The sequence below is a fragment of the Myotis davidii genome, unplaced genomic scaffold (genome assembly GCF_000327345.1).
Source record: "Myotis davidii unplaced genomic scaffold, ASM32734v1 scaffold399, whole genome shotgun sequence".
Classification (NCBI taxonomy): domain Eukaryota; kingdom Metazoa; phylum Chordata; class Mammalia; order Chiroptera; family Vespertilionidae; genus Myotis; species Myotis davidii.
This window is the reverse complement of record NW_006292094.1, coordinates 301,281-312,563: the sequence shown is the minus strand read 5'-3', so window position 1 is coordinate 312,563 and position 11,283 is coordinate 301,281. Positions and strand designations below refer to the sequence as shown.

At 47.8% G+C, this 11,283-nt stretch overlaps 1 protein-coding gene across 2 annotated transcripts in view; it reads right to left on the bottom strand.

Annotated features, from left to right (window-relative positions):
- DOCK2 (dedicator of cytokinesis 2) overlaps nt 1-11,283 on the bottom strand; it is a 365,121-nt gene that overhangs the window by 72,714 nt on the left and 281,124 nt on the right. For both annotated transcript variants that reach the window (XM_015565082.1, XM_006765379.2), the window contains exons 28-29: nt 8,981-9,079; nt 6,561-6,655 (exon numbers count right to left, since the gene is read on the bottom strand). In XM_015565082.1, the coding sequence (XP_015420568.1) occupies nt 6,561-6,655; nt 8,981-9,079 (194 nt within the window). The remainder of the gene's footprint in view (nt 1-6,560; nt 6,656-8,980; nt 9,080-11,283) is intronic.

Genomic DNA, 11,283 nt, shown 5'->3' with positions numbered 1-11,283 from the left:
CTCCTCCTCTTTCTCCTCTTCCTCCTCCTCCTCTTATAATTTTACTTAAAGCCTCAGCACTAATATGGTGAAGTGGTTTAGAATGAAAACACATTCAACTCTTTCTGTGACTTTCAACAGTGAACTTGACTTGTTGAAAGCCAAGTTCAGGATCAGTTCTCAGCCCAGCCCCTCCCGCATCTTGGCTGTGATGTGTAGCAGCTCTAAGAGATCAATAACGATCTGAGCCACTGCTGCCGAGGGCATGCTCTGTGCTCAGTTCTTCGCATGGCTTCTTTCTTTCTTTTTTAATTCTCAAGTGTCTTCCTGAGCTGGACACTGTTTTCGCTTTAGAGATGGGAGTTTAGGTAACTTTCCCAATAAGCCAATCGGTACACCATGGAACCAGGGTTTAAACGAAGGCATGCTGCCTTGGGCACATCACTATTTAACACCAGGCCCTCTGTCCGCAAGGAAATCTCTGTGGTTCTGTTCAACCCACGTTGTGCGCTCCCTTCGTTAATAACAGCAGTGATGGGAGTCCCATCGCCACCCTTCACAGACCCTGTGCCAGGTGCTCTGCAGACAATATATCATTTAGTTCTACAGACGGAGGTAGATACTATTGTTGCAGCCACTTGAGAGAAGAGGAAACGGAGCATCAGAAAGATCCAATAATCTCCCCACATTCACACGGCCAAGACGCAGCAGAGTGCAGTTCCAGTCTCGGGTTTCTCTTTCTCCGAAGCCTATGCAATGAACCTGGAAGGTGTCCTGGCTCCCGGGAGGCAGCCTGCATGGTCTCTGGCACTGGGAGTGTTCCTCACGCTGCCATGCACAAGGCCCTGCACGCTGTGCCCCGGGCAGCCTGCTGCTCCGCCTGCCCGAGCTCGGTGGGCACAGGGCCAATGCGACTCAGGCAGTTTCCCTGTATGGCCAGCAGCCTGTGAGTGATCTTTGGGTACCCAGTGGGGGTACCCAGACCTGGCGAGCAGTAAATCTGACCTTTTCAGACAGCCCAAAAGCAGGACAATCGGGGAGAATGCAGGGAACTTGGGCCCTGAGTGGGAGCCAAGAGCAGATGATTCCGTGAGGAAGCAGAAGCCATGTGCAAGGGAAGTCAGCTGCTGGAGCAGGAAGAACTGGCGGAAAGAGGGGCCAGCCCCAAGGTTGGTGTCCTGGAAAGCGCTTGCCAGGAAACCTCACTGCAGCGCTGGACCTCCTCTTCCTCCTCCTCCTCCTTCTCCTTCTCCTCCTCCTCCCTCTCCCAGGCAGCACAGGTCCTTGTGACTGGAGGCCACCAGGAGTCCCAGTGTCTGCTCCTGAATGTCCCAGTCCCAGTCTTCAGGCTGGACGGAGGGAGGGAAGGTGCACTCAGATGCTCTGGCCTAGAGCTGGCTGTCTGACCTCTGGAACCTCACCTGCCTCTGAGTAGGATGAGCGGGTGTGAAGATGAATGGAGAGGCAGTCTATGAAGCCGATGACCACTACCTTGGCATATGGGAGTCCCCGAGACAAGTCAGGGGTCGTTGTCCTTCACTACCTGGCACCTTGCCGCTCTGAGGCAGGAGGACCGGAGGCTACAAACACTCAGTGTGAGGGCACGCTCCCCCCGAGTGCCCGGACGCTTCTGTAATTTAGGATTCCAGTGAGGGACACAGCAGGCTCCGGAACCTGGTGTGCTGTGGCCAGCGCATGTCGGGTCAGGTAGACTGTGCTGGCTAATGAACCATGGAGACCTCCTTCTGGTGACCATGGGTTGAGGGGGGTCGGGCCTACAAAAGGAGGGGGCACATAAACTAATGTGTGTAGGAGAAGGGAAGTGGGCACCTGTGACTTATCAGCCGACTGATGGAGCCTGCACAGGACTGCTGGGCAGTGCCCTAACTTAACTGCCTACAGCCAACTCCTGGGGCCCTACTACGGGCCCATTATGTGCTTGAGACGATGTGAGACCTTGAAATACGTCACTGATAAAGGTAGACAAGACCCACCCAGATGTGCCTCTTCTGTGAAATATTTTCAGTATCCTCAGACCACAGGAATATGAAAAGTAAAAATAACAGCTAACACTTATGAGATGCTTGCTATGTGTCAAACACTGTTCTAACTACTTTATATGTATTATTTCCTTTCATTTTGGTCCCCATAAAAGACCTCTGTGATGGGTACTATTATTAGCCCCATTTAAGAGTGAGAAAAGCTGACTCATCATGATTAAGTAATTCTTCACAAGATCACATAACTATTAAATGGTAGAGTCAGGCCTTGAACCCTGGCAGTCTACAATCCTATCCTATCTTCTCTGGTCGTTCTCTGTGCTCTGGGTGCTAACAGTGACTGCAGCACTTGGGCATATCACTGTCTCACCAACTACTCTGCAAGACCTTCCCTCCTGGGACCAAAGCATAAATGGGTCTCTCCCCTCCCTAGACCCCTGAATGTCAGGACATTCGATGACTATGTGTGGATGATTCCCTTTAGAGCAACTCTAGGGATGTGTATAAATCCTCAAGCCTCCTCAAAATGCTAGATTTCCCAACTGAGGTGCTGACGGAAGAGGAGAAAGGAGGTTCCTAGGCAGAATTTTTTTTAATTGACAATATTATAAAGAACTCAGTCGTTTAAAAATTAAACATGTCCCATAAATCAGATCTTTCTGAATGCTGCCTCTTACCAAAATGAAAAATGCTCTAACAGGCGGCCGTTCTCGCAGTAGACATGTGACTAGGTCTGCATACACAAACAGCACACAGCCATGGGATCTCAAATCCGGAAACTGCCATTCCCCACCACTCCCCAACAAGCAGATACATTCTGTATGACTGATGCATATATAGATCATAAGTGGTAATAGTTAAGTTATAAAAACAGGTACCTTATAACAAATATACATGAAAGGAAGGAAGGGAGGGAGGGAGGGAGGAAATTGCAATGTACAGACTGACCAACACATGAAGTTTGCCTTGGCTGAATGAATGAATGGAGCTTTGGCTGCCATTATTTTTGAAAACGGTGCCCTGGGGAATACTGATCTGGTGCATGATTTTTGTTTGTTTGTTCAGTTTACATTGAACTTTTTCACTAACTAGTTGCATGACCTTGGGCAATTCACCTTTTCGGGCCTCTTTCAGCTACCTGGGCCAATAAATACTAGTATACAGCTGGCGCGAGTGTGCAATGCACGCGATGATCCCAGCCTCACTATTTTACAGGATAAAGCAGTAGAGATTACACCTCAGTTTCCTCAGATGTAAAATGTGGATAACAGTTCTACAACACAAAGTTGCTGTGAAGATGAAATAAGCTAATACATGTAATGTATTCATGCCAGTGGTGGATCTAGGTGCTCAATACCTGTTCGCTATTATAACATTTGACACAAAAAGCTAAATCAGTGATAATATGTCCAGTGTCCCATCACTGTAGGGGATCACTGTGGCCCGAAGATGCAGGAGTGCTACTAACTAACCTATGAGCCTGCAAGGACAACAGCATCTTTTCTGGTTGACGTTCGGCACGCGCTTCTCTAGCCCAAGGCTGCCTTTGCTTCTGCACCTGGAGAGGCCAACGCTTCCCTTTGGTGGGTTCCTCCGAGGTTCCAGCACGGTACCAAGGAGATTCCAAGAGATTAAGTGACTTCCCAAGAAAGAGAAGGTGGCAGAGCTAAGTCCTTGGACACCCAGGCTGTGTTTCTGAAATATAAATACTTAGCTGATCCTTAAGAGACACAAATATTTATATTTTGGAGACAATCTCACTTTCACAGATCCCTTAGAAGATTAATTCTAATTTTATAGGCATCAAGAAGCAAGGGTTACTATATTAGCTCTGGGGGCCTGTCCCTGCAAAAGACTAGAGCCCACAGCGAGCTGGGATTTCCGGAGGGAACATTTCTCCAAAGCTCTTCCCCCAGTTTCCTCCAGGATGAGAGAAGACAACTCAGAAGTGGGGGGTGGCCTGCTCAGAGGCGAATATCTCTGCATTGCTTTGCCTGTCCATCATCCATTCCTCCTTCTCATAGCAACTCCCAGATTTTCCTTGGAGGACAATTTCCCCTACCTCCCCCTTTGCTCTTGGTCTTTCTGCTTTGGGTAGAACTAACCATAGCCGTCCTCCCCCCGCCCCCCCCAGTTCCAAAGGTGGGTCACATGAATAGCATTTTTCACATGGATATGAAGCAGGAATCACAGTACAGTGGGAGGAAGGTCTATAATAGGGGTAGGTATGGAAACACAGAGAGGGAACACATTGTCTTATCACAAGGGAGTCCTAAAAGGGTACACAAAGGAGAAATGACATGGTCAAGAATTTGAAGGATGCTTTCATGCTGAGTTTGGTCCAGAAGGGAGGAGAGTCATAGTTTATGCGAAGTCATAGATGGATGAAACAGTAGATAACGGTGAATAGTTGAAAGTATCTGAAGTGTAGGATGAGTCATAGATGACTCACCCAGGTGCTTCATGTAATTTGGCAAAACCCCAAGACATTACTGACCAGCTGGCAGACAGCAAAGGGATTCACACACGGTTTAGGAGCCGGCTGCCACCAAAACATAAGATGACTGCGCGTTGGCATAAGGCAGACGAGCTACATACTTTGCTGAGCTCAGTTCACAGTTAAAGCGAGTTTCTGTGTTGAAAAATTATTCAGAATTTCAGTGTGGTGACAGCAGGGCATTAAACCAGGCATAGCATGGGACCCTTTATGGTAGAGAATCCTATGCAACTGTATAGTCTGCATGCCCAGAAAGCTGGCCCTGACATAGGGCCAGGAAGGGACCTGCCTCTGATTCATGATGTGGCCTAGACCTAATTTCCACCAACATTTTAGTCATTGCAAAGCCATCCTCCCACCTACGTGATGCAAACAGGAGAATCAGGACAAGGTTAGCCCAGACTGAGGATTCTGACATTTTGTTGCTGGGCTGATTTTCCTCCTCCTACCATAAGCTGGGATACACTGACAGATACTTCTTTTGTCCTTGATTAACCTCTCCTCCCTTCCTCCAGTCCCCAAAGCTGGCCCCAGGAGCACTGTGGGCAGGTGTGTTTATCAAGTCACGTGGCTAGGCACCTAGGCATCCAGGTAGAGGGAAGGCAGCTTTTTAGAGGACAGAAAAGGAAGGGACAGAGGCAGCTGGGACAGAGGCAGCTGGGACTGGAGTCAGCTCTTAGGCGCACATGAGATAGAAAGTCTCAGACTGTATCCAACGACAAAACTATTCATGCACAGAAATGTTCATAGTCTTCCCTCTTTGCCTCCTACTAAAGAGAGTTCTGCTTTTGCCTCTTCCGTTTCCCCTTCTTCCACCCTCTCTGGATATTTCTGAACTTGCAGTCAATTCTTGGCTTCTGAGATACAGAAAGATGATAATCGGCAGAGAGAGACAAAGCTTCTAGTGAGTGTAGAGAAAAGGGCTTTCCATAGGAAGGACCTTTAAAACAGATATTAGGCAGCAAAGGTAAGCGAGAGAGAATGCGATGGGCCGGGGGGGGGGCAGAGGTGGGGGAGAGAAGCCAAGAAGACCCAGTTTTAAAGAAGTTTGTGAGTAGGAATTGAGAATAAGGTTCTGAGAGAGACTTGGGTAATTCATGAGATCTAAGAAATATCAGAAGACCAGAGAAAGGGAATATTGTAAAGTATTGAGTGCTATGATTTGAATTTCATTTGGTGGAAATAATATTACTTGAGAGAAAGCATTAAAGACTGAAATTGTGTGTAATTACTTTTATCTAATGTTGAGTTGGGCCATGTGGGATCCGAGTCACACTTGAGCTATATTGGTATTTTATGAGATGTTAATAGGTATTATATATACACACAGAGACAGACATATATACATATATATATATATATATATACCAGATGGTTCCATGGGCAAAGAAAACTGTGAAATGCTATATCCTAAATCCTCAACTAGAGGATCATATTAGCATATTAAAGGCTCTGAGAAGCCTTGCAGCACAGAAATTCCTTCAAAGCTGTTTAATCCAATACTTCCTACACTTATTTTACCACATGTCACATAATGTATTTTATTATTTTGAAAAAAATTAAAGTAATATAATTTTAATAAGGCTGACCTTAAGCTCTCCTATCCCAAGAATTTAGGGAAGGCTTCACAGACAAAGTATGATATTTTAACTGGCTTTTGAGCCCTGGCCAGGTAGCTCAGTTGGTTAGAGCATCATCTCAATATGCCTGGGTTGCAGGCTCGAACTCCAGACAGGGCACATACAAGAATCCACTGATGAATGCATAAATAAGTGGGACAGCACATCGATGTTTCTCAAATCAATAATAAGTAAAAAATTAAATTAAATCATTGGTATTTGAAAAATGGAGAAGATGGGGGAGTAGCCAGGTCAGCATATAAAGAGGCATGAGGAACACAAAAATTAAGAAACACACCAACTTCAAGATTGGTGAGGAGTTTCCCAGGGATTAAAAGTAGTAAGAGAAGAGCTGGGACACGTCGACTTCCTTTCACCAGGGAGACAGTATCCTGCCTTATTACCGCCAGCGTCCTTCAGAGTGACTGCGGGTGCTGGGGCCGTGAGGAGGCCGCGGTGGCTCACCTGTTCTGAACCATGCTCATGGCCATCCAGTCTGAGGGATACACGTTCTTCCCAATGAGGTCCTTGAACATGATGAATGTCTCCATCAAGAAGTCCTGAAATAGTAAAAAAAAACAACCCATCACATCTGTCATCTTGTTTGTAGGGACAGATTCAGAGCGCCCAGGTCTTGCTGGCTGTTGATATTTTTTCTTTAGAATCGTTGGTGGAGCAGAAAGGGAAAGGGCGTAACCTTCCATTAGGTAAATCCAATGAAGCCCACAGCAGTGGGTTTTTCAATGGGAGCTTGAAGTCGGTTACCGAGAGTCTGTTTCACAAATACAAGTGGAACAGGAACACGAAATGTGATAACGCTCTCAAAACAAAGCACCATTAATTCTGTCTCTGGGAGTAAAGACATAAGTGCCTTCACTGCTGTGGCAATTTTATAATCATCTTCCCAAATATGTATCTGAGAAGGAAATGATCTACACTCTATGAAAGCATCGCAGGCCATTGAGCAAACAAACTATTATTAAAATGAACACTGAATTAGCAGCACTGTAAACACAGCTAATTCATGTGTCACAGACACGAGCCTGGGTGATTAGGGGAAGTGGGGCAGGGACCTCTTCCTCTCCTTCGCAGAGGTTCCGAGTGGACCGCAGCACCCCCCACTGGGTTATGCAGTTGACCAGACTTGCTCTCCATCTGTGGGGAACACAAGTGCAAGGCAAATGCATGGAGCGGGGTTCAGGGCCACCGCCGGGGGTGCCTCCTGATCTGCACTTCACTGTGCGCTTCAGGGAAGATCTCAGACCCTGGGACACCCGGCCAGAGCTTTCCTTGCGCCAGTAGTTTTCATACGATTTTAACAGCAGAATTCTTTGTTCTGAGAAAATCTTACCTGGAACCTGATATATAAACTAGATAAAAGTAGAAGAGCTGTGGTTGCAGTGTGTGTGTGTGTGTGTGTGTGTGTGTGTGTGTGTGTGTGTGTTTGGGAGAGGTAGTGAGGCTGGGAGGAATGTAATTCGAAAATCACTGCTTCATAGTAAATTGCAAAATTCTGGAAATAAGATTGGTTCCTTTCCAGCAATCTTTGCTTCTAGGGGAAATTACCGCAGTGCATTAAGCCCCAGATTCGGCCTCAGCGTGGGGACAGCATTCGCCCAGAGGGTCCCTGTGACAATGGCGTGAGCACCAGAAGGTGCTTTGCATAGAGCCTGGCCCTTGGTAAGTGCTGTTCACTAAGTGCCCAATGATGATAATGATGATGGCAAGCATTCCTATTCATCCTGATGTCACCTGAATAGGTGTGGATACCCTCACAGACACACCCGCTCCCTGTGGGAATGGAGAAGGCCTGGAAAAGTGAGCAGTGACACCTATGTCGTGCTGTCACGAGGGTTATATAAGAAAGTGTGTGTGTTCAATAAGTAACTCCCTTTCCCACCTTCCTTCCCATCTTTCCTTTCATTTGGGGGTCAAAAATTATGAATCTGGACTTTTTATTTTCATGTCCCAAGACAGAGAACTTGAGGGAGGGGAAAACTTATTTTTAAGCTTTACTTTTGTTTTATATCCAGAAGGAGGTTCCATTTCTTGCCCATCCCCCTCCAATAAGGAGAATCTCTCCCCCAGATAAATGAAAGGGTAGCACTTGGCTTCCTACTGATTCCCTTTTTATGGGGCATTCTCTGAGGCTTGTCCAATGCTGGTGCCTTTGGTCTCTCCAAGGAGAGTGGAAAGTGAGCCCCCAGGGCAGAACCCCTGAATATGGCCGTAGGGAGGCGATGGCAAAGGTGACCACGCTGGGGGCGAAGGGCCTGCTGTGCCCTGGGACAGCGGGCTGGGCTCCGTGTTGATGAAGTCATCCTGGAGCCAGTGCGTGCAGAGAGGCCAGAAGAAGAGGGCGGTTCAGAGGCCAACTTCCTCCATGCGTTTATTGTCATAATGTCATATTCGCTGTCTGTTCCTGAGCACTTAGCATCTCAGAGTTGCTGTGTTCTCATTGAACCCGCTTCCAACCCTGTGACATAAATGATATTATCTCCACTGTACAGATAGGGAGACTAAAGCTGAAGAGAGGTTAACCCGCCCGTGATCACACAGCTAACTGGGACAAATCCTGGGTTTAAGCCCAGGACCGTGCAACTCAAACATGCATGCCAGTAAGCCCCCAAATTCATTAACAAATATTTGTTGATGAATCATGACTTGGCATTCAGGTCTCATCTCTGATGTGGGCATGTTCCAGAGGATGTGTACCAGCCTGAAGGGGAGTGAGAATAGCAAACCACGCAGTCCCATTTGTAAACTTGGACACACACTTCCTCAAGGTCCACAGTGGAGCCCTTCTTGTCCCAAACTTCTGAGAACCGAGTGTGACATGTCTCCCTCACACTGCCCGCCCTGCCCCCAGCATCCTATAGACTTACCACGAGCTCGGAGCTGGACTGGAAGGTCTCAATGTAAAAGGAGTAGTGCTGGTCGCCCATCTGGTGTAAGATTGCTGTCATACACGCCACAAAGTGACTCTGCAAGAAACAAAGAAAAGTGTTGTGAAATAATGGCGAGGAGACTGTGAGGTTCACGTCTATTTCTTTGACTTCAGATACCCCAACTATCCCAGGCAAGTATAAAAATGCCCCCAGGACCCTAGCCAGTTTGGCTCAGTGGATTGAGCGTCATCCTGAGGACTGAAGGGTCCTGGGTTCGATTCCGGTCAAGGGCACATGCCCAGGTTGAAATCAATAAAAATAATTTTTATAAAAATATCCCCCCCCCCAGGGATGAAGAATGCATCCTTACCAGATCATCATATGAAATTCTAAGTGAGGAAATGCCTCTTTATGGCTCATTCATCAGCTCATTCATCCAAAAAGCATTTACTGAGCACCTAGTATATGCCTGGGACTAGAATAGGAGCTCCAGATAGAATACAAGGCCCAATCTTTACCTCTCCAGCTGCTTGGGCATTGGGGACAGAGCACTGTGCTGGCGTCAGGAGATCTAGCCCATATCAAGATCCTAGAGACAGTTTGATTTTCTTGTAAATAATTGCACATGTCTAAGCCCCATTTTTTTTTACCTGTAAAGTGGGATATGTCTACCCCGAGAGGTGCACAGAAGAATCAAATGGCCGATAGCACCTTGAATGCCCTGCAGTTCTCCATGGACCACCATGAGCGAGCCTCTGGGAGGCCGGCAGCCATCAGGACCAGCACTTGTCAAGGGCCATGGAGGATGAAAGAAATGAGAAGATGTGGTCCTTGTTCCCCAGGAGCTTGTGAACTCGTTGGGAAAGTAAGAGTAACATCCATGAGAGAATGAGTACAGGATCCTCAATCAGGAAGCAAACCCTGCAGCAGAGGGGTCAGACAAGAGGGGAGCCCATGCAAGGACTGGGGACCAGGTAGGTCTGGAAGGACCTGTGGGCTCCAAGGAGCGAGAGGCATATGCTTTCAGGCAGCAGAGTCCATGTCTCACCCTTTCCTGCCTCTTCCCTCCCAGACCCTATGAGTCTGTATCACGGTGTATATCCTGCTAGGTCTCGTGTCTGTAGCCAGCATTTAGGGAGATCTGCTCTGGAAACGTGGGAAAGGAAGTACTGTCTACAAAGGGTGGGGTGGGGTGGGCCACTGGAGACTACCTCCTACTAGGTTCCAATGGGACTGCTCTCTGAGCCACAGAAGCCCCATGAGATGCGGGCAAGACCAGGGCTGCGGAAGGTGGTCGGCCTGGGGAGGCATGGATGTCTCCAGGGAGCCCCTCTGTTAAGGGTGCCGCACACAAGAGGGGTGGGCCTGGAGGTACCATGCTTGAACCAGGAAAGCAGGTCTGGTATCACAAATTCTGTCTTAGTTAAAACAACAACAACAAAAAATCACACAAATACACCCCAAGACAAAAAGACCCCCAACTTTTTCCTTTGTTGAAAATATATAACAAATATGAAGTAAAAGTGCTCTCCCAGATGACCGATGTGCACTGTCGTTGGTGGTGGAAGAATAGCCCGATGTCCCAGGAAGCGCCTTCCCTATCCCTCCACAGGAAGTCTTTTGGGAATTGAATGTCCCTCAAGTTCACATTCCCTAAAGTAGCTCCCCAAGATGGGGACTCTCATTTGCTTTCTGGTTCTTTCCAACTAGGATGTTGGTGGGGGCGGTGGGGGGTTGGGGGACATTGCTTTCCTCATCAGCAAGGCCAGCTATGCAATTAGTGGGGCTCAGATGATATGATAATGCAGAGTCCTTGTTAAAAATTATTCAGAATTTCAAGACAACCACAGGGCCCTCCGAGCACCAGGCCAGGTCTGCTAGTGACCACACACACACACACGCACACACACACACACACACACACACACGGATGCTCAGAAAGCATGCAAGCTGCAGACAGTGCAAGGCTGGACTCTCAGAGGCAGCAGTGTGGACGCTGTGTCTGGTGATGGGGACCCCAGCCTCTGCACCGGGCGACCGCCTTGGCCATCCAGGCTACCTTGGTGAGCCTCTCTCCAGCTCAGGCCCCCAGGGATGGGGTGAGTTTGTGCCATTGTCAGTCCCTTTCAAACCAGACAGAGCAGCATCACTGCTAACTTACCCAGGTCCCACTTAAACCAGGACGCGGGCTTTGTTACTGTGCATCTCTCTGGACAGGCTGCATGCAGGAAAGGAGGAATCTTAGAGTTTGGGAGGTGGAGTGTGTATGTGTGTGTGTAACAGAGAGAGAGAGAGAGAGA